This window comes from Megalobrama amblycephala, linkage group LG23 (assembly GCF_018812025.1).
Source record: "Megalobrama amblycephala isolate DHTTF-2021 linkage group LG23, ASM1881202v1, whole genome shotgun sequence".
NCBI classification, from domain to species: domain Eukaryota; kingdom Metazoa; phylum Chordata; class Actinopteri; order Cypriniformes; family Xenocyprididae; genus Megalobrama; species Megalobrama amblycephala.
Window position 1 is genome coordinate 26,227,100 of NC_063066.1, and position 27,031 is coordinate 26,254,130.

At 37.5% G+C, this 27,031-nt stretch overlaps 1 protein-coding gene and 1 long non-coding RNA gene across 2 annotated transcripts in view; one reads left to right on the forward strand and one right to left on the reverse strand.

The window, feature by feature from the left end:
• Positions 1–27,031, forward strand: part of abca1b (ATP-binding cassette, sub-family A (ABC1), member 1B) — a 44,543-nt gene that overhangs the window by 10,525 nt on the left and 6,987 nt on the right. Inside the window, exons 6-43 of the mRNA XM_048177071.1 lie at positions 3,113–3,234; positions 3,775–3,966; positions 7,506–7,595; positions 10,568–10,808; positions 11,099–11,238; positions 11,328–11,444; positions 11,573–11,767; positions 12,336–12,541; positions 12,639–12,815; positions 13,011–13,233; positions 14,760–14,981; positions 16,384–16,690; positions 17,172–17,346; positions 17,787–17,918; positions 18,043–18,182; positions 18,263–18,400; positions 18,501–18,721; positions 18,820–18,895; positions 19,004–19,242; positions 19,343–19,394; positions 19,494–19,613; positions 19,738–19,886; positions 20,184–20,308; positions 20,398–20,496; positions 20,601–20,885; positions 20,967–21,105; positions 21,194–21,274; positions 21,375–21,544; positions 21,638–21,815; positions 21,915–22,030; positions 22,578–22,722; positions 22,836–22,959; positions 25,136–25,265; positions 25,393–25,513; positions 25,618–25,680; positions 25,786–25,892; positions 26,039–26,180; positions 26,532–26,666. Coding sequence (XP_048033028.1) covers positions 3,113–3,234; positions 3,775–3,966; positions 7,506–7,595; positions 10,568–10,808; positions 11,099–11,238; positions 11,328–11,444; positions 11,573–11,767; positions 12,336–12,541; positions 12,639–12,815; positions 13,011–13,233; positions 14,760–14,981; positions 16,384–16,690; positions 17,172–17,346; positions 17,787–17,918; positions 18,043–18,182; positions 18,263–18,400; positions 18,501–18,721; positions 18,820–18,895; positions 19,004–19,242; positions 19,343–19,394; positions 19,494–19,613; positions 19,738–19,886; positions 20,184–20,308; positions 20,398–20,496; positions 20,601–20,885; positions 20,967–21,105; positions 21,194–21,274; positions 21,375–21,544; positions 21,638–21,815; positions 21,915–22,030; positions 22,578–22,722; positions 22,836–22,959; positions 25,136–25,265; positions 25,393–25,513; positions 25,618–25,680; positions 25,786–25,892; positions 26,039–26,180; positions 26,532–26,666 — 5,834 coding nt within the window. The remainder of the gene's footprint in view (positions 1–3,112; positions 3,235–3,774; positions 3,967–7,505; positions 7,596–10,567; positions 10,809–11,098; positions 11,239–11,327; positions 11,445–11,572; positions 11,768–12,335; positions 12,542–12,638; positions 12,816–13,010; positions 13,234–14,759; positions 14,982–16,383; positions 16,691–17,171; positions 17,347–17,786; positions 17,919–18,042; positions 18,183–18,262; positions 18,401–18,500; positions 18,722–18,819; positions 18,896–19,003; positions 19,243–19,342; positions 19,395–19,493; positions 19,614–19,737; positions 19,887–20,183; positions 20,309–20,397; positions 20,497–20,600; positions 20,886–20,966; positions 21,106–21,193; positions 21,275–21,374; positions 21,545–21,637; positions 21,816–21,914; positions 22,031–22,577; positions 22,723–22,835; positions 22,960–25,135; positions 25,266–25,392; positions 25,514–25,617; positions 25,681–25,785; positions 25,893–26,038; positions 26,181–26,531; positions 26,667–27,031) is intronic.
• LOC125259443 lies at positions 4,737–5,137 on the reverse strand. The gene is made up of 2 exons (XR_007182807.1): positions 5,061–5,137; positions 4,737–4,968 (listed from the first exon to the last, which is right to left on the reverse strand). It is a non-coding gene; the product is annotated as an uncharacterized LOC125259443 (long non-coding RNA).

Genomic DNA, 27,031 nt, shown 5'->3' on the forward strand with positions numbered 1-27,031 from the left:
ATAAGAACCAATGACATTTGGCATCATTAATGTTATAAACTTAACATTTTCATATATCAAGTTTGAGTATCCAAATTACCAAATGAGATGTAAGCACTACAGCTTATGTTAAGATTTTTAAGTGAAGTAAAAATCACTTAAATTTTAGTTTGTTTCATTTTGTGTTCCGCCAGAGAAAGAAAGTCTTGTGGGTTTGCAATGACATCATGAGTGGTTTTTCATTTTTGGCTGAACTAAAATGTCTATAGCAAATACTTCTAGCATAAAGTGACTCATTCGAATTATCAGTAAATCCTTGTTAATATATAAGTAAAAGGTTGATGCCCATCAGTCTTTGAGGATTTGTTGGAATAGTGAAATTTTTCCACTGGGAGAGGAGGAGGTGGGTGGCTGAATGAAGGATCAAGCCTTTCATACAAGCCGTGGCAAGTCAGTTTGTGGGCTAGTGTGGGTGTAAATATGCACACACATCCCAAAATCGAAGTCCTCTAGCACTGCCTGCTCTATTCACTTAGCGTGAGCTGGGTAAGCAGCGTGAACTCTCTTCCCGTTCACAGACTTCTCTTCTCACGCTAAGTGAGCTTTAATCACGTTTCTCTGCCTAATGGAGGAAAGGTTGTACAGACACCATCAGAGAACGTCTGGAGTAACAATTTGTAGAGCCCATTTAACATAAAAGTGAAGTACAATGATATTTTTAGATCTGTGACAGAAGGTGAACTTGGTAGATGACATTCAGTTGTTCTCTTCAGAGCCATACAGACAAACAGAGAATGGTTCCAAAACTGAGCTAAAATTTAACCATGATACACCTTCCTGTTTTCCCAAAGTAGAAGAGTCTTAAAGAAAAAGAGTCATGTCAGCCCACCTGTTCAAATTAAAACTTCATTATTGTGTCTCAGGCTGTCGTGCATGACAATAGGAATGCTTTGAACTCACCATCCAGTCATTGTGGGGCTTATCGTGGCATCCGCATGCTGCGATCTCATTCATTTCTGTCTTTTTTCTCGTCTTTTGATTACAACTAATTGTAAAAGACATGAAAGAGTCGAGTTCGTTGGGTTTAGGTTATAGATACCGCTTAAACCCATTCACACCTAGATCATTTGCTATGATACACTGGATTCACAAAGAGCTTTAAATAGCTGCTTTACATTAGCTTTATAATGGGTTACAATATTCATTAAAAACATTCAGGCTTAAAAAATTATTCTAATCGTTGTAATGGACAAATTAATAATGTAATGGTGTTCCTTTTGGCTAATTGAGGGTTTAGTTGAGCGTATGACTTGTATATTCTCCTACCTGTTCTGATGGCACTTAAACGGTTTGCACACTACCTGCAAAAAAATAACCAAACCAAAAAACAGGTCAGTATGATTTTTTTTGCAACAAATGAATACTTTTATTCAGCAAGGATGTATTAAATGGTTCAAAAGTGACAGTAAAGACGTTTATAATGTTACAAAAGATTTCTACTGTTGTTCAGTGCTGTTCGTTTGAATGTTCTGTTCATCAAATAATCCTGAAAAAAATATCATGATTTAAAAAAAAAAAACATTAAGCAGCACAACTGTTTTCAAAATTGATAATAATAATAAGAAGAAGAGTTTCTCGAGCAGCGATTCAGCATATTAGAATGATTTCTGAAGGATCATGTGACACTGAATACTGGAGTGATGATGCTGAAAATTCAGCTTTGATATCACAGGAATGAATTACATTTTAAAATATATTAAAATAGAAAACAGTTATTTTAAATTGTAATAATAGTTCACAATATTACAGTTTTTACCGTATTTTTGATCAATTAAATGCAGCCTTGGTGAACATTAGAGGCTTCTTTTAAAAAACAGAAAAAAGGTCTTAACAACATGAAATTTTTGAACGGTACTGTAAATTTCAGACATAAGTTACAACTGTGAATTAGATTAAGGTTTTGGAAACCTCTGCATTACATATACCAAGCATCCTGATTTCAACATGTAATTTATGCTGATTTCACCTCATTTAGACTCTTTAAGACCTTCTCATTTTGAGCTTGCATATACCTGTCCTATCTAAAAAGACCTTACAGATGTAATTGGCCATGACTTTACAGAAGGTCCTTGCACATGTCTTTTCAGATACCATTGCACTCCCCTATTTCTACCTCCTTAACCCTCTTTTCAAAAGAATGATTAGTGGGGAAGCAAATGAATAGTTCAGGAATCTGTCACCTCCTGGGGGTTTCGCCCCTCCCTAGCGATGGACACACTTCCAGCCTTTGTTTCCATGAACAGCACAGAAGGAAGACATGGAGACAGTTGGGCTGCTCTGGGTGAGGGTTATGGCAGGTAGTTGTTAGCTAGGTGTGAATGGCTACACTTTCCCAAACACATCAGTTTTGATTGGCGTATGGATTGGAGGAGGGGGCGTCTACTGTTTAGCAACATGGAGATATGTTTGTGATCCCCAAATGTACAGACTTGACCACCTAGAATTATTTATATATTACTTCAAGTAATTTATTCCTGTGATGCAAAGCTGAATTTTCAGCAGCCATTACTCCAGTCTTCAGTGTCACATGATCCTTCAGAAATTGATGAATCCTTTCTGAATACAAGTATTCATTTCTTTAAAAAAACATCTAAACTTTTGAACAGAAGTGTAATGCCTAAAAAATTAGGCAACTAGACTCCCTGCGTGTTGTTTGTGGTATCACGCAATGAATCAGTCAACGTTTCTTTCCACGCCCAAGTGAACGGTACTAGCTGGCCTGCTCAGACATGCACTTGAACTTTGAAAGAGGAATGAAATTTAAGGAGAGCACACGAGTGTGTAGTTAACACTCTCAAAGGCCCCACACCTGAATGAACAGCGCTAAATTTCAGCAAGTGAACACATGTACTGAGAACAAAAGTTTGAGGTTTTGTAAGAATGTGATGTAAATGCTAACTGATGGAAAGTGGGGTGCATTTCCAAAAAAATAATCCTAAAATGGGGGGAGGCGTATCTGCTGAAATTGAAAGTCCGCTCAAATTGCTGAAAACCTGTAACTACATCCATTGTATGTTGGTTTTGTAAAACATTCCTTAACATGCACACTCTAAAGTGGTGTATTTGTTCTTAGGTTTCAAGCTGAAGGACTTCCTGCGTGAAAACGAGACTCTCTCAACGTTCCTCCAGCAAAATGCCTCATTTTCCCAGAATTTTGTGAAGAATATTCTGGAAGCTGATGTGAATCTTGAAAAGGTGAGCATTACTTTGAAGGGGAAAAAAAGCATAAATGTGACCATGACTATTGAAGTTCTCCCATTTCTTATGTGTTCAAGCTAAAAAAAGACCCAAACCTCACATCTGCTGTGCAGTATTTACATTGCATACAATACATAGGGCATGGTCATTTTTTCTAGGTCGGTTTTGATAGTTTACCCCATGCATGCTGCTTAACTGCCCCTGGGAATCAGTTAAAGAGAGGAAACCAGCATGCATCTCAAATTTTGTTTGTAAATCAACAGCTGTTAGCTGTTTGAAAAGCCCTCAGGGCATGTCACAATCTACAGTCCTCACAAATGACCATAGGCAGCATAGTTTTACCCTAATGTACCCTCAGAATGTGTATTCAAGGCATCAAGTCTAAGTACATTATAATGTCCCTCTCCTGATAACAAACCCATAGGTTATATGAACAGCTCTGTCCCGTCTGTCTCCAAAACCCCTAACAGATCACATGAACACCTTCTTATCTGCCCTCACCCTTAGCAGTTATCACTGATGCTCCTCATGTTTTAGGTACTGATCAAAGGTTTCGGCGTCCATCTGAGAGATATGTGCAGCTCCACCACACTTGAGGACTTTGTGACCATCCCAGACAAAGTGGTGGCGGAATTCACCCAGGACATCATCTGCACGTCTCCAAAAAGCTGGCTAGACCAGGCTGAGAGACACTTCAAGTCCAACCTGGATTTCCTCAAACCTATTAGGGTAAGAAACACTGAATCAAAATGAACAGATTTGATATATGTGTTTACAAAAATCATGCATTATCTTAAAATATGTAATGGAAGAAGAACCATGATATAATCATTGTATTCTATAAAGTATTTATTAAATTTCTATGGAATATGAATATGGTAATCAAACAGTACCACTGTATATAATAAACATATCAATCTAATAAAACTTATTGGTAAAACTTTAAAATAAGGTTTAAAATAATGTTTTTAACATTGCTTAATTACACTAGTAAACATTAACAGACAATGAACAATACTTCTACAGCATTTGTTAATATTAGTTCATTTCAACATTTATTAATACAGTACATTTTTTTTTAATTAAAGGCTGTATCTGTTAACATTAGTTAATGAATTGTATTTTTATTAAATAACATTAACAAAGATAAATAGATGCTGTAAAATGCTTATGGTAATAATGCTTATAGTGCAAAAATTAATGCAAAAATATTAAAATAATAGTTTTAAAGTAATGACAGTCATCATAGAGAGTAATTACAAAAATCTCTGAATGCTTTTTGATTTTTGAATGATCAACATGTCATAATGCAAAAGACCCTAAAATAGACTACATTGTCTTTATGCAAAATATAATTTTCAAATTTTTACACTCTACCCATCTGACACCATCACTGAACCATGTTAATGTAAGAAGGGTGTCCAGATTAGACATCATTTGTTTTGTGTACCAGAGGACAAAAGTGGTTTTACCGAAAATGACCAGTCTAGAGCACTGTATGAGTCCAGATGGTATTGCTTTATTGTCAGCAAAGGGTGTAAATTAAACTGTTGCTTGATAAAGTCCCCCCACTGTGTGTCTGAGGGTGACAGAGGTCATCATCTTATCTTCCAAACTGGCCCAATAGTGTCCTCCCCTCCTCCGCTGCTGTTGATAGCGGTGTTAAAACAAAACCAGGTGACTTAATCATTGGCATGCATTGTGCTAAGACACAAACAACTCAACAACCAGCTAAAAAGAGAAAGGAAAAAGAAAGAAAGAGTTAGCTGGATATGAAGAGCGTGGGAGGATGCATGTTGTTGCCTGTTGCCATACACACCTACCTTAATATATGGCCTGAAGGCACGGCTGGAAGTTACAACACGTAATGATAGCTTCAGTTCTTCTGTTTTGCTTCTTCCATTGAACATTTCAAAGAAATGTGACAATGTCAGGTTGATTCATAGATCACGCTGGTCAATGGAAGATGATATTGACTCACCGTTAGCATTCTTGGGAAGTGAAGTGCAGTGGATTGCTGGATAAATGGGTTATCTTAGTTTGATTTTGCTGATTGTTGGCATATAGAATTCATGGAATGAATGTGATCTTGCGTAACATTTATGGTTCTTCAATCATTTACAGTCATGCAAATTAGATGCCCCAAGAATGAGTCAGCACTATCATGATATCATATTCCATAGAAATTTAATAAAGTACTTAAAATATATTTAACACTGATATAAACTGACTGACACTGAACTGAGGTAATTTACAGTATTGTGTATGACCTTTTTCTTTAGGTTTATATATAATATTTCATTTACATAGTTGTCTAATGTAATGCTAATGTACATAATGCAAGAACACAAAGATAAATATATATATATATATATATATATATATATATATATATATATATATATATATATATATATATATACACACACACACAGTGCTCAGCGTAAATGAGTACACCCCCTTTGAAAAGTAACATTTTAAACAATATCTCAATGAACACAAAACAATTTCCAAAATGTTGACAAGGCTAAGTTTTATATAACATCTGTTTAACTTATAACATGAAAGTAAGGTTAATAATATAACTTGGAGAACAAAATTTTCAGTTTTACTCAAATTAGGGTGATGCAAAAATGAGTACACCCCACTGAAAGTCTCTGGAGCAAAGCTAAATTTTAGACTACAAATGTCTAATTTAGCAAGAATTCAACCACAGGTGAGTCTAATTATTCGTTACACAGGTGTCCAGCAGACAGTTGACTATAAAAGGGTGTTAAAACCCCTTCCCATTTCATGCTGTCAGCAATGGCACCACATGGAAGAGAAATGTCACAAGACCTGAGAAAGAAAATAATTTCTTTACACCAGAAAGGTGAAGAGTACAAAAAGATCAGCAAAGCTTTTCTTAGCAGTCAGAATACTGTAGCAAAAGTTGTACAGAAATTTTAAAAAGATTGAACTGCAACCTTCTCATAGAGACATCCAGTTCGTCCATAGAAGTTAACACCTTGACAGGAGCGTCTTCTGATGAGAAGGGTCGAAGAAAATCGGCATGCAAGTTCACTGCAGTTATCTAAAGAAATAGAAAGCCAAACTGGGGTGACTATTTCCCGAGACACAATACAGCGTACACTGCAGAGGAATGGCATGCATGGGCGCCGTCAATGAAAGAAGCCTCTCCTTAAGTCCAGGCACAAAAAAGCCCGCCTAGAGTATGCCAGGGCCCATACTGACAAAGATGAAGACTACTGGGACTCTATACTCTGGAGTGATGAGACCAAGATAAATGTTTTTGGAACTGATGGCTTCAAAACTATATGGCGTCACAAAGGTGAGGAATACAAAGAAAAATGCATGGTGCCTACAGTGAAACATGGTGGTGGCAGTGTCCTAATGTGAGGCTGCATGAGTGCTGCTGGTGTCGGGGAGCTGTACTGGGATGTACTGCTCTATACTGAAAGAGAAAATGCTACCATCACTCCTTGCCCTTGGTCGTCGTGCACTTTTCCAACATAACAATGATCCTAAACACACATCTAAGGCCACTGTTGGATTTCTGAAGAAGAACAGGGTGAAAGTGATTCATTGGCTCCTGATCTGAACCCAATCGTACACCTATAGGGAATTCTGAAGAGACAAGTTGAGCATCACTCTCCATCCAGCATCCAGTATCTAAAAGAGGTCATTCTTGAAGAATGGAAAAAGATAGATGTTGCAAAATGTCGCCACCTTGTTCATTCCATGCCTAGAAGACTTGGTGCTGTCATTAAAACTCATGGAGGCCATACAAAGTACAAGATGTAGTAGTTTTTGTTGTGGGGTGTACTCATTTTTGCATCACCCTAATTTGAGTAAAACTGAAAAATGTGTAATCTAAGTTATATTATTAACCTTACTTTCATGTTATAAGTTAAACAGATCTTATATTAAACTTAGTCTTATCAAAGTTTTGGAAGTTGTTTTTGTGTTCATTGAGATATTGTTTAAAATGTTATTTTTCAAAGGGGGTACTCATTTACGCTGAGCACTGTATATATATATATATATATATATATATATATATATATATATATATATTCCACTTTATATTAAGTAAGTTTAAAAATGTACATTTTTATAAATGTGTATAATGTAATGTATGTATTTATATAATGTAAATTTAAAAATGTATTGTTTTTATGTATTGTTTCACATTAGACAAGATACATTTTATATATATATATATATATATATTATTTTTTTTTTTTTTTTTTCTCTGCCTTTTACAGTCAGAAATAAGGACTAATGCCACTGATGTCCGTCAAGTTGCCAAAGCCACAGACAACCTTCTGGAGAGCCTTGGATCACTGGCTGTGGAGGTAGACCTCATATCATTTATTATGCATTAAAGCTTTTGAGCCTATTATCACTACAGACAAGGTAAAAAAACAACTGAGAGTTGTTCATCATAATTCAAACAAACCTAATCCAGTAAGGCTCTAAACCATCCCATGAGAGAGAAAGTGACATTTAATGGCGAGGACAACTGCTGGGCCTGTGACGCAGGAGTAAAGGTGTCACATTGGGCCTGCATGTGTCGATGAGTTCGGTAGTGTCTCGTTTGCCAGCTGTAGTGGTGCACAGTGGGAGGAAGAGAAAGTTGTTTCAGCTCCCAGTTGGACAGATAAACAACCAAGCACAGCTGAACAAGCATCCAGAGAGAGAGAGAGAGAGAGAGAGAGAGAGAGAGAGAGAGAGTCACACAATCTACTCAGCAGTCAGTATCTAAAGACTGCAATAAAGACGTTTGCTTTACACAGAGAGATGGGCTTTCATGACCTGTTTGCCTGGACAAAAGCCTCTCTGTTTTCTGCTCAACTGAAAGGCAAACCTTTGGCTACAAGTCTCACTGAATGGAGCATTAAACTCTAGCCCATTGTAATCTAGCCTCCTTAATGTTTGAGACGGATGGTGAATTCCAATAACCTTTTACTGTATTGATATGAGACTGGACGAATGCTGATTTGGCATAGCTCACTCACTGTAAAGATTAATGTTCAAAAACATTACATAAGAAGACAAAAAATAAAGTTTTATACATTATAATTAATTTAAATATATTATAATTAATTAGTTTCAAATTATATATTGATTTAAAATGATTTTTTTGCAGTGTAACTTGTGTGCAGTTTTCTCTGTACAGCTTTGTTTTTGTTTTAGAATGGACATGAGGGGACATTATTCCTTCCCCCCGCCCCCGCCCCCAGCAAAAGCAAAACATGGTGAGAGTGTTTTGCTTTTGCTGTAGGACATCTGTTGCACTTCATTCTCTTTTCACTTTTACACCAAATTAGCAGCAGTGTGACTTGTATGCTTGCTGAGTCAGATCCGTAAGGCTCACGTGGTTTCATCCGGCAAAGTTGTATGCTAAGCACCACACCTGCTTTAAAATTAATGACCGGGAGAATCAATTCTCTACTCAGTGGACGTGTTTGAAATTATCCTACTGCTTACTGCATATTATGCAGTATATACTGCATACTGCTTAAATATATGCATTATGTGCACAGTATACATAAGTGTAGGGTGCTTAGCCGAACATAGTCAGGTGTGAAAGAAAAATTACAAATGAGATTTCTTTAAAATCTCAATTGCTTCTCTTAGTCAGCAAGGAGATTAAATGGGGACACACTGGAGACTTTTTTGTAAGTCTTATAATATAAATAAAAGTTTCCTCTTGGGTTTGCCTTATCGTGAAATGTCGTGACCAGCACAGAATAACATTTCTTTACTTGTCAGCCACCCTCCAAAATTTAACCTCCCAGCTTAGAAATGCATTTATGTTAGACTTCTATATTATGTTTGACAATCCTTTGTGTGTTAAAAAAGCAGAACCAGCTTTTCATGGGAGGGTTTATTTGTCTAATGTTAGTTGTGTTCAATTTGACAGGCCCTTAGGGCATCTGCTCTCTGGATTGAGGATTGTTGGTTAAAACATCCAAACATAAGTTAGACAATGACAGTGGCTGTCAAGGATTTGGCAAATAGAGTGAATAATGAAAAACTAACATTATCCCTTTAATGCTTGTCAAATTTCTCTCAGATGTACTGTCAAAGGGATAGTTCTCCTAAAAATTAAAAATCTTTTATTCTTTACTCACACTCATGTTGTTCCAAACCCTTATGACTTACGTCCAGGAAACACAAAAGGAGTCACTCTTTTAGGTTCTTTTCAATTACAATGACTAGAAACTAGAGCTTTCATGCTCCAAAAAGGACACAAAAGCATGTATCATGATAGCAGTTCAAACAAAGTTTGCACTATGTTCCAAGGATTTCATGGATTTTTGACCGAATCACTCTTTTGAATTGGATCTTTTCAGTTAATTATTTGATTCAAATCACACACACACAAAAAAAAAAGAGTCTGAATGATTAAGTCATGAATCGGATTGAACCAATTCTCAAGTGTCATTCACAATCATTAACATACACCAATTGCTTCAGTTGTTATCATATGTGAAGAGTTGGATATTGTGTTGAATTAACTCATTTTATAGTGCTTTTTGATGCTTGAAACTGCATGGGATAGAGTGACTAGTCATTCTTCAACATGACTCCATTTGCTCTTAAAGGTGCTAAAGAGGATCTTTTCGTCGACTGAGAAACCAAAGACTGTTACTGAGTTTTTGAAATGAGCGCATGCGTAAGAACAACCCCCCTCCTTCGAAGCAACGCCTCCCAAAACTCGTAAACACTCGTATTGGAACACGAGTGTTTACCACCGGCATTTGCTCTGTCGTGTTAGTGGATTCATTATGTCGGACTCACCGCAGGTAACTCATAATCTGCAGTTGTTACTCCTGTCTCCGGACAAAAACATTGCATGCGGCGCCTATGGAGTGTGGAAAGTTACTGGAGCGCGCAACCGCGCTCGTCTCTCACAAGGAACGTCATGGCAGTGATTGACAAGCCAGAGGGCCAATCGTTTACGCGATGATCGTACCTACCTCGTGCTCAGATGATGTATATTAATATTATTCCTTTCAGTGCACCTAATAAATAGTCTTTTATCAGTTAGTAAAGACAGTTTCAAGTAATATTGCAAAAATGTATAAAACAAAACATCCTCTTTAGCACCTTTAAATAAAACCAAATGGGTTAGGAACAACATGTGAGTAAATGATGACAGAATTTTTGGGTCAACTAGTTGTTTAAAGACACAAACTTGATAAAGGAAATGACACACCTGTGTAACAAACTATTTAAACTAAGTCAAATTCTTGTGTGATTACATATCAATCAGCCTTCTTGACTCTGATTAAAATGGTAACCTCTGTCATTCTTTCAGTTGGCCAGTATGAGGAGCTGGAGTGATCTGCGAAACGAGATCCTGTTTCTGACCAAAAACGCCACCGGCTCACCGAGTCTGATGTACCAGGCTGTGTCCCGTATTGTGTGTGGTCACCCAGAAGGCGGTGGCCTAAAGATCAAATCCCTCAACTGGTATGAAGACAGCAATTTCCAGGCGCTGTTTGGAAGCCACAATGACAGCGATGATGAACCGGTTTCAGTCTACGACAATACCACCAGTGCGTCAAACCTACTCCTGTGTTTCTTTCTTAGTATTATTTATATAAATTTATAGTATTTATTAATACTTTTAATTGGCTTTTATTTTTATATCTTCAGTTTTCATTTTAATTGTAGTTTTAGTAATTTTGTTATGTCATTTTTATTAGTTTTTATTTTAAATTTCTATTTCGTTTTAGCTTTTTTTATGCTAGTTTAGTTTTAGCAATTTTTAGGCTACATTTCTAATTTTTGTTTAGATTTTTTTAAGTTTATGATTTTCATCTTATATTGTGTATTGTGTTTCTAGCTCCATACTGTAACAACCTGATGAAGAACATGGAAGCCAGTCCCATCTCTCGGATGATCTGGAGAGCACTGAAACCTCTTCTGATGGGAAAGATCCTCTACACACCACATAACCCTGCAACACAGAAGATCATTCATGAGGTAACCAAAAAAAAAAAAAAAAACATATGTGCATGATGCATGCAATGAATCGACAGAACAGTTGGAGCAACTTCATTGTTCTTTCCTAGGTCAATAAGACTTTTCAGGAGCTTGGAATTCTACGAGATTTAGGAGGAATGTGGGAAGAAGCCAGACCAAAGTTTTGGAACTTCATGGAAAACAGTGAAGAAATGGATCTGATGCGGGTATGTTATGCCTTACTGTCATTACTGTCTATATGTGGCTGATTGTTGCAGTGCAGGATTGGAACTTGTCAATATTACTGATATTCAAGCTAATTTCAACTTCAATCTGTTTGTTCTTCCAAACACAGACGCTTCTTCGAAACAATGCCACTGCTAGTTTCTTTAGTGCCCAGTTGGCTGGGACTCAGTGGAAGGTGGAAGATGTTATCAGCTTCTTGTCTAAGCACTCCGAGGACACACGTCCCCATGGAACGGCATTTACGTGGCGGGATGTCTTCAATGAGACGGACCAGGCAATTATGAGCATATCCCGTTTCATGGAGGTCTGGACAGCTCTCTTTCATACTACCTTTTCCTTTCTTTCCTCCTCCCACACACATCCTTTCTATCTCATAATTCATCTGTCTCCCACATACATTCTTTCACATAAAACATGTCAACAACCATTCATCAGTTACATAGGACACGCATGCCACAACCAGCTGGATTTCAGGTTTTTTGGGAGAAAGGCATGTGTGAAACTTGCTTGGATGAATTTTGTGGGATTTGGGGTTTTAATGTCTATTTCAGCAATATGATGTCCGTTGGTTTGACAAAAGGAGATCTGAAAGATAAAAAGGAAGTGAAAATCAACTTTTATTTAGGCTAAAGAGTTCTTAAGCCGTCACCATTTTTAATGGGTCAAAAGTTCCCTTTTACAGTAATACAAGAACCAGACAAAGATTATTGCAGGTCAAATACCGGTAGATTATTTTAGATCAGTTATAAAAGTTATTGATTAAACCGCACACTGTAGCATGTTTACAGTCTAATACGGTCAAATAAAATAAATTGAATATCACTAGACAGATAAAGTCACATTGAGACTGAATGATGATTTTTTTTTTACAGTGTGTAAACCTGGATAAACTTGAACCTGTGAGCACAGAGGAGAAACTGGTGAATGAGTCCATGAGTCTCCTAGATAACAGAAAGTTCTGGGCGGGAATTGTGTTCCTGGACGTGCAGCCCAACAGCTCAGAACTTCCACAACACGTCAATTACAAGATCCGCATGGACATCGACAACGTGGAGCGCACAAACAAGATTAAAGATGGGTAAGTTTGCTTTTCTCAATTGTCCAGTAATGGAAATTCCTATTTAATGAGTATGCTTGCTATGAAATCAGATGCTTATTGTGTTTTTTGTTGGCAGGTATTGGGATCCTGGTCCCAGGGCTGATCCCTTTGAGGATTTGCGGTATATTTGGGGAGGATTTACTTACCTTCAGGATGTAATTGAACACAGCATCATCAGAGCAGTTACTGGGACCAAAGAGAAGACTGGTGTTTATATCCAACAGATGCCTTATCCATGTTATGTAGATGATATGTAAGTATTGCACTGCACTGCACATAAACCTAGACTTGCATTAAACCTAAAATTACAGAGATGACAAATTATCAAGGATCATCTTTAAACTACTTCCTCTGCAGAAAAAATAGCATGCTTGTTCAGACTGCTTTATGATAGTCTTTCAGTATATTATGTAACAGAATGATTGAAAATTCTTCTCTTTTCTCATAGTTTCCTTCGCATTATGAGCCGCTCCATGCCTCTCTTCATGACTTTGGCCTGGATGTATTCGGTGGCCATCATCATCAAAGGTGTTGTCTACGAGAAGGAGGCCCGACTCAAGGAGACCATGAGGATTATGGGACTAGACAATGGAATCCTGTGGTTCAGCTGGTTCATTAGCAGCCTCATTCCTCTTCTCATCAGTGCAGGCCTGCTGGTTCTTCTACTCAAGGTACTGAAAAGACATTAGCAGATCTTATTTACTTTCTGAGGAGCACACTTTCCCCCTACAAAAAACTATCAATTTAATTATCAAAGATTATTTAGATTAGGTACCACTTTATTTTGATGGTACACTGTGAGGCAAATTCAAACTGAGAGGGAACTTGATTTTGAATGCAAAAACCTCTAAGGTTACACCTAATTTCGATGGGCAACTTTAGACATTCTACTAACTAACTAACCATACTATCTAGTAACATTGCAACTACATGCCAACTAACTATATAGTAAATACATTATAGTATTAGTAGACTGTGTACTTAAAGATGCTTTAAGTGATCCTGGGTGGAGTAACTTCCTGTTGACGTTCAAAGTGTTGTCAAACAAAACAGAGGCTAGCTAGACCCTCCCTCCTCCTCCTCCTCCTCCCCCTCCCCTCCATGCTTCCTGAAACAGTCATGAACGCGCATTTAAAATCATTCTTGTCGGTTATTGGCTGGACCATGTTTATTATGTTATGTGGTCCAGGCTGTACCAGTTTGTTTTTGTTGCTGTTTTCGGAGCTTGTGGCGACTACAGAGACCGCGTTTTTTTACAGTGTGTTCAGGGGACAGGCAGCTAGCGGATAGTGAGGAGATGTTTGCTGTATGTGACAAAAAATGTTTTGGCCTAAAAACGCGTGACATCACTTAGAGCACCTTTAAGGGTTAATTCATCCAAAAATGAAAATTGTGTCATCAGTTAGTTATTCACCCTCATGTCGTTCCAAACCCGTAAGACTTTCGTTCCTCTTCGGAACACAAATGAAGATCTTTTTAATGAAATCTGAGAGCTTTCTGTCCCTCCAATGACAGCCTACGCAACTGACACTTTCAAGCCCCAGAAAGGTAATAAAGACATCATGAAAATAATCCATGTGACTCCAGTAGTTTAACCTCAATTTTATGAAGCGACACGAGTGCTTTGTTTGCGCAAAAAAAAAAAAAAAAAACACAGTTGACCACTTTATATACAAAATAATAATCTCCAACCCGCGTTCACGAGAGCACCACGATGCAGGCGTGTTGTGTTGGCGCGAGAGCAGCGTGAGACCAGTCTACTACAGTCTAATAATACTCTAATGAGAGCTAGTTGACATGTAGTTGCAAGGTTACTTATAGTTAATAGAATGTTTAAAGTGAACCATCGAAATAAAGTGTAACCTTAGAGGGCATTAAATTTTTTTGGGTGGTGTTGCATTCAAAATCAACTTGGCTTAAAAAACTAAGGGCCACGTTCCCTCTGAGCTTGAATTTGCCTCACATTTCTGTCTCAGGATCTTATATATTAAGAGTGCTCAAACTAGACAATTTTACTATTACATTTTATTTCTGTCATTCATTTTGTATTATTTGATCTGAATATTTTTCTTTTTCTTGTATTATCTTTAATAATAATAAATTAACATTCTTAAGGAAATGTTCATAAAAATAGCTAATGACAAACATTCATTTTAAAGTCCAGAGATACAAAACCTGATTTCTTTTACCTTTTCAGATGGGAAATCTCCTGCCCTATAGTGACCCCGGCGTAGTCTTTCTCTTCCTTGGGTCATTTGCTGTTGTAACCATCATGCAGTGTTTCCTGATCAGTACAGCGTTTGCACGTGCCAACCTGGCAGCAGCCTGTGGGGGCATTATCTACTTTACCCTCTACCTGCCTTATGTGCTGTGCGTGGCTTGGCAAGACTACGTGGGCTTCACCGCCAAAGTCATCGCTGTAAGTTTTACGGCCACCTATGGAAAATAGCAAAACTTCACAATTGCAAGTGTGTGTGTGTGTGTGTGTGTGTGTAGTATCATCGGCTGGGCCAAGTGCATTATGTTATTTTACAGTATATTGTATAAGGAAACACATTTATACTGCTTCCCTTATCTAAAATGACTTAGATGTGCAATGAAAATATCTTAACTGTAAAATTGCACTTTAAACCCATTGTAGGCTTTAGGTTGTTATCTGGCTAACACTAGATTACAAGGAATCTTCACTGGGGTGTTCCTGTTTAAACTAGTTAAATAGCAAGATCTGGGCCACTAATTCAAGTAGTGTTCATTTAAAGGTGAGCAAGCACTGAAGAGTTACTGAGATTACTTTGATTATACATCACAGTATTCCTCATTTAAATAATTCCAGCTAAAGGCATACACAGAATAAAGGGGTGAAGCTTTGTTGAGTTGCTTTTGTAGTTTGTTGAAGCTCGTGGTTATGGTAAGGGCCATGACATTTCTGAAATGCCCTGTTTACACCTGGTATTAAGATGCATTTGAGTCGATTGTATCACAAGTGGACGACGGTAAATACAAGTGTAAACGGGGCCTAAAACGTTTTGAGCTTGTCCAGTTTCAACCATTTCCACAGGTAGTTCAAATGTGTTCAAACAGCCACAAAAGACGCCTTCTCTCCACCTACTGACCTACTGCGTAAACATTATGGGAAGCGCGCTAGCCAGGCGGGATTTAAACTTTGTTGGTCGAAGACCCAAGTTTGGTTTGAAGACGAAAAACGTACCAAACACAATGTTATCTCACCATTCCTGATTTCAAACACGTACTCACTTCAGTTGTCGTGGTCTTGCGGCTATCAAAGCAGAAATGAAAGCTGCTGCTTTCCGTGTGTTTTTTTTTTTTTTCCGTCTCTGGGCGTATTCATATGTAAAGTTCATATGCGCAAGCTTATTTTGTTCATTAGATCGAAAGATCTAAATCAGGACAGAAGTAGTTGAAAGTGAAAAGAGATGGGTTAAAACACCAGGTGTATACGGGTATGTGTCTGCTTCGTCTACGTGTGATCCGATCGACCAAAATGCATCTTTATACCAGGTGTAAACAGGGCCAAAGTGGTTAACAAATCAACACACTGGTCCAGCTGACCAATCCTTCAGAAGGAGGGTCTTTATAGAGACAGGAAATAAACAGAGCATTGCTGAGACTGGGAAGAAAGGTGCTGCAACAAAGTAAAATATGTGAAAAATTTTACTAATATTAATCATTTTAATTAATTTAACTAATTAATTAAATGTTATTTTGGTGCAAGAAACCTTTAATTAATTAATATTTTAAGTGGACTTCAGGTAGGGAAAAAAGCAGAACACTACTTACATTTAATTCGGTTGTCTTCACAGAGCTTACTGTCTCCAGTGGCATTTGGGTTTGGCTGTGAGTATTTTGCACTGTTTGAGGAGCAGGGTGTGGGCATCCAATGGAATAACCTCTTCTCCAGCCCCATGGAAGAGGACAACTACAACCTCACCACCTGCCTCATCCTCATGTACTTTGATGCCTTCCTGTATGGGGTCATGACCTGGTACATTGAGACCGTGTTCCCAGGGCAGTATGGCATTCCCAGGCCGTGGTACTTCCCCTTCACTAAATCTTACTGGTTTGGAGAGAACAGCACAAACAATACTGCAATACATCGAAAGAAGGGGGGTAAGAAACCCTTTTGATCACAAAAATGATAAACTGATAAGAAGTTTCATGTTATCAATGATTTTGTCTAAAAAAAAAAAAAAAAACATACTAGACATAGAGTTCAGTTTTAAATGCTACAAGTGAATTTAGGCATCATGTCATTACAATGTACAGTATGAAAAATGGATATTAATTTTGAGATTTGCTACAGATTAAATTTAATAGTGTTAACTTAAAGTGAGTGTTAGATGATGGCAAAGGTCATCTAAATGTAAAAATATGGGAAATAAATATGCACAATTAAATATCCAAATATCAGCTCAGTCATCAACAATACCAATAAATTTATAAAATATCTGTAATATTGGCAGACTATTTTATGCATTTCTTTTATTTTTTTATATCAAGCATGTAAAGCAGCTGTGGATTTGCTCAGACATATTCTTCATTGAAAAGAGTAACAAAATGGACTAATTGTGTTTTGTGTTGTTTTTTAAAGCTGTTTGCATTGAAGAGGAACCCACTCATCTTGAATTGGGAGTTTACATTGACAATCTTGTGAAGGTCTACAGTCACGGCAAAAAGCTAGCGGTCGATGGGTTGACACTTGGCTTCTATGAGGGGCAGATAACCTCGTTTCTAGGTCACAATGGAGCTGGAAAAACCACGACCATGTAAGTTCACATTTTGAAATTAGCATAAAATATTGTTATTATTTATTATTGTATACAAGGAGCTTACTATTAAAAATTAATAGACTACAGTTCAAAATTTTGGGGTCGGTAAGATTCATTTAAAAAATAAAATAATACTTTTATTCAGCAAGGATGCATTAAATTGATCAAAAGTGACCATAAAGATATTTATAATGTCACTTTTTTTATTTCAAAAAATGAACTTGCTATTCTTGAAAGAATCCAGAAAAAAAGTATCACAGTTTCCACAAAAAATATTAAGCTGCAGCACAAACTGTTTTCAATACTGAAAATAATAAATGTTTCTTGAGCACCAAATCAGGAATAAATTACATTTTAAAATATATTCAAATAGAAAAGGGTTATTTTACCTTTAGGTTAAAATATCTAACCCTCCAATTTTACCTTCAATGTTTTAGGTCTATCTTAACTGGCCTTTTCCCTCCTACCTCTGGCACTGCTTACATCATGGGCAAAGACATTCGCTCAGAGCTGAGTTCTATCAGGCAGAGCCTTGGAGTGTGTCCACAACACAATGTCCTCTTCAGCATGTAAGTGCCGTTATCAGACCTACAAGAAACAATTAAAAAATGCTGCATATAAGTTAATTACAAGGTTGGATAGATCAGTTCTGTGGATGATAATCCACTTTTTCTTTGTTCTGGGGTATTTCAGGTTGACCGTAGAAGAGCACATCTGGTTCTATGCCCGTCTGAAGGGTCTGTCTGAGGAGAAAGTGAAGGCTGAGATGGAGCAGATCCTGAATGATACTGGCCTTCCACATAAACGCAAATCCAGGACCAGCCAGTTGTCAGGTGTGTGGCATTATGACCTTTGAAATTTTAATATGTTGGTTGTATGATTTGTTGCAAACTTACATTTTTGTGTTCCTCAGGTGGTATGCAGAGGAAACTCTCTGTAGCCCTTGCTTTTGTTGGAGGGTCAAAGGTTGTCATTCTGGATGAGCCTACCGCTGGTGTGGATCCATACGCTCGTAGAGGCATCTGGGACCTTCTCCTGAAGTATCGTGCCGGTAACCATCCTATGCATTTGGACCATTTTGTATTTATATACAAAGAAAATACAACCAGAACTCATTTATTAATTATAGAAGACTGTGGGTATTTTTTTAGGTCGGACTATCCTTCTTTCCACCCATCATATGGATGAAGCAGACATTCTGGGTGATCGTATTGCCATCATCTCCCATGGAAAACTTTGTTGTGTGGGCTCCTCGCTGTTTCTGAAGACTCAACTGGGAACTGGATACTATCTTACCTTGGTGAAGAAAAACAATGAACCTTCTCTCAGTTCTTGCAGGAACTCGAGCAGCACAGTGTCTTTCATTAAGAAAGTAAGTACACTTCAGGTTGCAAAAACAAAAAATCAGTGAACACATTGATTTGTTGGTAAGCTAATATGCTAAACGTTGATGTTTCATTGGTTTTCAAGGATGACAATGCATCCGAGAGCAGTTCAGATGCTGGTCTTGGTAGCGACCAAGAGAGCGAAGCTGCCACAGCGATTGGTAAGACAACACCTGACCTCAAACTTTGAAAATATGGGTAACTTTTTATACATTATATACTAACTGAATCTTCACTAAAGTTTTCACTGTGTTCAATATGTTCTGCAGGAACTACTTGGCCTGAATCTCCTGTTGTTCCTGTTGATGTGGCCCTCATCTCCAGTCTAATCCTGAAGCATGTTCCTGCTGCCCGCATGGTGGAAGACCTCGGTCATGAGATCACATATGTGTTGCCTTATGAGTCTGCCAAAGATGGTGCTTTTGTTGAGCTCTTCCATGATCTGGATGATCGGCTTGCTGACCTTGGCATTTCGAGCTATGGTGTCTCAGATACTACACTTGAAGAGGTACAGTGTAGCTTGTCTTGGGTTTTATCGGTCAACAAAAAAATCTTTACCTGTGATTTTGCAAGTTCTTAATGATTTTTCTTTTTTCTTTTCTTTATAGATTTTCCTTAAAGTGGCAGAGGACAGTGGAGTTGACACAGAAATCATCTCAGGTAAATTTGTAGCTCACTATTACCTCTCTAGTAAACTGAATAAGCAATAGAAAGAAAAAATGTAGTTAAGATCTCATCTTGTATTTATAATTTTGTTAGATGGAACTGTGCCTGTGCGTAGACATAGACGACATGCATTTGGCGGTGACCACCAGAGCTGCCTCAAACCCCTGACCGATGACGATGACTTTGAGTGCAATGAATCTGATGTTGATCCAGGTAAACCTTAAAGCCCTAAAATGTGAATACTGTATCATTAGATTAGAGTCCAACAAATGTCTTCTTTATATTCTTGCGTTTAAATGTGCTGTTGCCAACTCCTTTTGATATATTTGATCACCAGAATCCAAAGAGACAGACTATTTGAGCGTGGCTGATGGAAAAGGATCATATCAGGTGAAAGGCTGGAGTTTAAAGAGGCAGCAGTTTGTGGCGTTATTATGGAAGAGATTTCTTTATGCTCGCCGCTCAAGGAAAGGCTTCTTTGCACAGGTAGGAATGGGAAATATGGTCAATAAAAAAACTAAACCTTACAATTAAACATTGCAAGCCTAAGTATATCATAGTTGCTGCTAGTAGTTTATATGTCTCCCTAAAACATAATAAGCCCAAGTAGATCGTAGAGACTATTGGTATGGTATACCATTATGGTTTCTATGATTCCTAATAAATATTGTGAGCCTAAGTAGATCATACAGCTTATTGGGGTCAATGGTTTCTATGAGGCTTTTGCAAAATGCAGCCCATGTCAGTAAAGGTCAGTTCAACTCACTATGATTCTCTTTGCAGATTGTTCTTCCCGCTGTGTTTGTGTGCATTGCTCTGGTATTCAGTCTTATTGTGCCACCATTTGGGAAATATCCCAGCCTGGCTCTTAACCCCTGGATGTATGAAGAACAATTCACATTCATCAGGTACGTAAGGACAACATGTGTTATTCAACATAAATTTAAAACACTTGCAGGGAACCATTTAGATTAAATACAGCCATTCTTTGTTATAGTGATGATGCTCCACATGATATAAGCACACAAAAATTACTCAACGCCTTATTAGATGATCCCGGCTTTGGAACGCGATGCATGGAAGGAGAACCAATTCCGTAAGTAACTTAGAGCATATGAAACAACCAAAGATTTTTTTGCAACTATTAATATTTTCTGGAATTTTGGAAAAAAGTAAGCCTGTCTTCTCCCATGGTTTTAGTGAGGCTCCCTGTACAATGGGCGAAGAGGAATGGTCTACACCAGAAGTGGCAGAAAGCGTAATGGACATTTTCACAACGACAAACTGGACCATGCACAACCCATCGCCTGCTTGTGAGTGCAGCTGTAATGGCAAAAAGAAGATGCTCCCAGAATGCCCTGCCGGTGCTGGTGGACTGCCACCTCCTCAGATTAAGATCAGTGAAACTGAGACCCTCCAGAACCTGACAGGACGAAACATCTCAGACTATCTAGTGAAGACCTATGCACAAATCATTGGGAAAAGGTACAGTCTGATTTGTATCTACTTGAACTGAAATTGTTCAACTCTGTCATTCAATGCATAAACAGATGATTTCTTTCAAAGCTTAAAGAACAAGATCTGGGTGAACGAATTCAGATATGGAGGATTTTCACTGGGTGCTAGAAGCACTCAGGTACTTCCTCCTGCTGAGGAGATCGATGATGCCATCTCTCGAGTCAGGGATATCTTCCAACTGGGAAAGGTAAATAAAACAACTGATTCTTACAATATGAATTAAACAGTTCTCAGGAATAGTGCGTAAATTATTTCTTCTTATCCAACTCTTTTAGGACTCTGGATCAGCGCCCGACCGTTTCTTGAAAAGCCTGTCTGCCTTCATCAATGGGCTGGACACTAAGAATAATGTCAAGGTGAGTGACAACTGCTATTTTAAACCCATTATAGACCAACTATTTTATATTTAAAGTCTACTTGGAGTGATCTTTATTGGTGTTTCGTCATTATTTTCAGATATGGTTCAATAACAAGGGCTGGCACAGTATTGGAGCCTTTCTCAATGTAATGAACAATGGTATTTTGCGTGCCAACTTACCACCTGGCAAAGACCCCCGTCAGTTTGGCATCACTGCGTTCAACCATCCGCTCAATTTGACCAAAGAACAGCTTTCTCAAGTTGCCCTGTAAGCACTGAAACATTGATTAAATTTAAATAAACATTTCTTATAGACGATCATGATTTTCTAATCTCTCAACTCTGATTTATGGCATTTCAGGATGACTACCTCAGTGGACGTGCTGGTTTCCATCTGTGTGATCTTCGCCATGTCCTTCGTTCCCGCCAGCTTTGTTGTCTTTCTCATTCAGGAACGAGTGAATAAGGCCAAGCATATGCAGTTTATCAGCGGAGTTCAGCCATACCTTTACTGGTTGGCTAACTTTCTCTGGGATATGGTGAGTGTCTGGTTTTGCTTTCATATCACTTAATGCACTCAGCTACTTGGCTGCTGATCCAAAATCTCTAATCATATTTTTGTCTGTTTTCTGGTATAGTGTAATTATGTCGTTCCTGCTACTCTGGTGATCCTGATTTTTGTGTGCTTCCAACAAAAAGCCTACGTCTCCGCCACCAACTTGCCTGTTCTTGCTCTTCTGCTGCTTTTATATGGGTAAGACAGATAAAGACATTCTTATGCAGCTAGACTTGTGTAGGTATACTGACAATTTCCCATAAATACAAACAGAAAAAAACAGACTATGAACTACATTTCTAATAGAAATATAATAAAATTATAAAGTGTTTTTTGAAGAAAATGTGAAACAGAAATACAATAAAAATAGGAAAAATTATAAACTACATTCCAAAAAAAAAAATTAGTATTAAATATAATACAAAATAGAGAAAATTCTGATGAAAATGTGAAAAGAATAAAAATAAGAAAAAGTATAATGTTGCTTGCCTTTGTATATATGAATATAAATATGTATCTAAGATAGACTGATCCCAAGATATCGCAAGGGGTCCCACATAAGGCCTCAGTATGCTTTCTCTAGTGCAAGAGTCCACCCTCATCTGTCTATATTCTGTTGTATAGATATGGACAGACCACTCTGCAGTCTTTGGGCACCCATATGGGATTATACATTATACTTTCCAATGTCAAAAGAGCCCAGAATTTTCCCTGATGATAAATAATTATTCTTGTCTCTCCTCAGATGGTCCATCACTCCTCTCATGTACCCAGCTTCTTTCCTCTTCAAAATCCCCAGCACTGCTTATGTGGTTCTCACTAGCGTCAACATCCTCATTGGGATCAATGGCAGCGTGTCCACTTTTGTCATGGAGTTATTTGGAAATAACGTAAGAAATTACTTTTTTGGTTTCATCCTAATGTAGTCCTGCTATTTGTATTTTTGAGAGATAATTCACAAGCATTCATCATGATTTTTGACGCCTCTCTTCCTCTGCTGCAGGAGATTGGTGGCATTAACGACATCCTGAAGAACGTTTTGCTCATCTTCCCACACTTCTGCCTGGGTCGAGGTCTCATTGATATGGTGAAGAATCAGGCAATGGCTGACGCTCTAGAGAGATTTGGTAAGATTAGCTTGCTCCACTTAAATTTTTGGACACAGATTATGAGAATTAGATCAATGAAGTTCATAGTCTGACCTCATAAACTTGACATATGTCCTCTGTATTAAAGGTGCAGTAAGTGAGAAAAACTGTTGATATTTGAAATCAACCCAAACAAAGACACCCCTCCCTTCATTGCTCCGCCCCCAAAATGCACAAACACACAATGCAAGAGTGGATGTCTCTTTATCATAGCTTAAGCAAAGGAAAATAATGCTTTGGGAAAAATAAAGCAAAGTTGACAAACGAAGACAAGGAAGAGCAAAAAATGAACATACAGTACACAAGAGTATACCCTTACCCTTACAGTCTACTTTTTATATACTTCTCAGAAATATACTTTATTCACTTTTGAGAAATATATTTAAAATTGAACTTAAGCATACTTGATTTATACTGACAGAAAAGTCTAAGTACATTTGGCCTATATTTTTGATCGAGATATACTTAAAAGTATATTTATAAAAGTATAGTATAAAAGTACATTGTTTGAAAATATTGATTTATAAAGAAAACAGATGTATTCCTAATTCTGAGTATCTGAATTTTTGTGTAGGCTAGTCCAATGGTAGTGTACATAGGAATTTACTTCAAATCTACTTCACTCTTTCCTCGCCATTGACTGAATTTTCAGGCTATAAAGGTAGGGGGTGCTGCTACGCATCTTCTGTAAGAGTACAGAATCTCCGGATCAAAATGCAGGAGAAGAAGAGGCTGAAACAAGCGATAGAAGATTACTCACGCAAATATAAAATAAGGCGATCATCAAACATTAAATAGCATATAAATCAAAACTGCCTAACGTTACTGAATGAGAACTATGATGCTTTGGGGGTGTTTATGGACTCGATCTACTCCACCTGTGTTTGATCGTTCTGAATCCCATCCGGACATAGTCTTTGACAAAAATGCAATTTTATCAGCTTTTTGTTTAAAATGTTTCCTTTTCTTTTAATGAAACTTACCCACATTTAAGTGCTGATTATATATATATATATATATATATATATATATATATATAGGATTCATGAAGCTAGAATAAAATGTTTTTAAAATGGAAAGAGTTAAAGTACAGTTAAAGGTATTTAAAGTATAAAAAATAATACCTAAATAGGAACACAGTAGTATACTTAAAGTGCAAAAATAATATATAAAAAGTAAACAATGTTATGTTCACTTAAAGAAAACTTACAAGTACACTTGCACTAAACTAATAGTTTACTGAGTATATTTCAAAGTGTACTTTCATATACTAAAAATGTACTACTGCTATTAAAATAGTAAACTACTAGTATACTTATAAGTTTACTTGTAGTACAGATGCAGTACAAATGAGAAATGTAGCAGTGAACTAGTTGTGTACTTAAAGTTTACTACTGTTAGACTTATAGTACACTTAAATGTATACTTCAATTGGGCCAATTTAGTCCCAATCGGTATTAAAATAATACACTTACAAGTTTACTACTAGTGCATTGTTATTAGTATACGTACTACATAAAGTATACTTAAAAAAATATACTTGAACTTTACTTAAGTATACTTGATAAAATGAACAAAGTATACTTCTTTTTTGTAAGGGTATACAAGCAAGAGTTTGTTGATAGCCTTCAGCAGCACACCGGCTCCAGACAAACAATGACACTCAAAACTGTCCTGTTACTAGAGCTAACATTACAACAACAGCAAAGTTTGGTTCTGTGAAACACAGCAAAAAACAATTTTACTCATGTCTAGAGTAGAAACAACAAAACCTCTGAGTCTGTTTTCAGGCCTTAACTCTTTGGTCTCTTCAGTGCTGGAAAACTTTTCTTAAATTAATGCAGGTCCTAAAGCTCTTGCCTGATCATAACCCTTCTTTTTTCTGTGATTTTCCTCTGATCTTTTATCTTTTGTAATGTCTCTCAGCCATCTCTCTTTCTACAGTCTTTCTTCTAATCTCCCTTTAGCTCACTCTCTCTCTTCCCCCATCATGAGCGCATTTACACCCCCTACTGCTGATTGGCTACAAGTGGGCTGTGCTGCTTGGTCCAATCCACTTTCAACAGCGTTTCTCAGAAATTGCTTACTGCACCTTTAACCTTTACTACTGCAAGGGCAATTGTTATAGATATTGAATGCTCTTTCCTTGCATTAGGTGAGAACCGTTTCCGTTCTCCACTGGAGTGGGACATGGTGGGCAAGAATCTTTTTGCTATGGCTGTGGAAGGAGCGGTATTCTTCATCATCACAGTCCTTATCCAGTACCGTTTCTTCTTTGAACCCAAGTAAGCACCATCACAACACGATATTTAGAAAGAAACAAATTGCATTCATATGAATTGCTTAAGAAATTATGGTTGAACATAGTTGATCATTTTAGATCTAAATTGATGGATTGGCCATTTTCTGTAGGTCTTTAAGTACCAAGTTGAGTCCGATTGGAGAGGAAGATGAAGATGTGGCCAGAGAGAGGCAGAGGATCATGAGTGGAGCTGGACAAGGAGATATTCTTGAACTCCGACAACTCACTAAGGTTAGCAGAAACCCTCAACTGACGAACACAGACATAAATTTTAGTATTTTAAATTTTGTATAATAAATGGTGCCCTCATCAATCTGTCATTCTTTCTTTTCCAGGTGTACAAACGGAAACAGAAGCCCGCTGTCGATCGTCTATGTGTGGGAATTCCTCCAGGAGAGGTAATTCATGACAGTTGTCTCAAGATCAACCTCATCTGAATGAGTCACTCTTCTTCACAGCAACTGTATGACCACAAACTGACATTTGTTTTGTTCTTCTTTCAGTGTTTTGGTCTGCTTGGTGTCAACGGAGCTGGAAAGACTAGCACTTTTAAAATGCTGACCGGAGACTCTGTGGTCAGCAAAGGAGAAGCATTCTTAGCTGGGAAAAGGTACAGACATTCAAATAAATGCAGTTATGAGAACAGACGCTACTTTCTCATTACAGATTAGTTTATATATACATATATAATTCATAGGTTAATCTTAAAGTTCCATGGTTGCTTGTTTTTGATGACACTGCTTTTTCTTGTCTCAGTATACTCAGAGAAATTGATGAAGTACATCAAAACATGGGCTACTGCCCTCAGTTTGATGCCATCAATGATCTGCTGACAGGACGGGAACATTTGGAATTCTACGCCATCCTGCGCGGTGTACCTGAGAAGGAAGTCTGTGAGGTGAGCAGAGCTTATAAACTAACTCATATTTTATTAAGTATTTACGATGTTTGATATAATTTCATGGAATATGACCTTTAGGGTGAATCGCACATGTCCGGGCCATATGTCATTCATAAAAGAGTATTTATACTGTCTTCAATTATCAAAAATACAATACACAAAAACATGAAAAAGAGGGCAAAATACTGTATTATAGTAATGATAAATCACCATTTAGAATAAAAACTGAATTACAAAATAATGGGACAATTTATGGTAATGACTATGTAAAACCAAGAAATGTTTTGAACCCTAACAGGAACTTTTAAAATCGTTATTGGTTTTACTAATGTGTTGTACCTTTGGTAGGTGGCAGAGTGGGGAATCCGTAAGCTGGGTCTCGTGAAATACGTGGACAAAAAGGCTGGAAGCTACAGCGGTGGCAACATGCGCAAACTCTCCACCGCCATATCACTCATTGGAGCCCCACCAGTGGTCTTCCTGGTATGTGTATTTCCTCAAACACACACACAAGTACACACAAAGACACTTACACAACTGACTCTAAGTCTTGTGCCTCCTTGGGTGAATGTCTGCAAACTGATCAACAAAAACAATGTAAGTCTGGATCATATGACCACTGTTTGATTATTCTCTCAGTTGGTTTCCCTGCTTTGGTTGTATAAGGAGTTCATGATTATAACACCCCTAGAGCTAAATTACCCTGAACTCTTCAGCCTTTGCCTTCTGAGAGGCTTCATAGTGGGTTGATTACACAAAGATCACATAAGAATTCCTAAGAGACAAAAAGCACGTTTTGGTTCACCTGAGTGTGCGATACAAATCAAGTCATCTTTATTTATATAGCG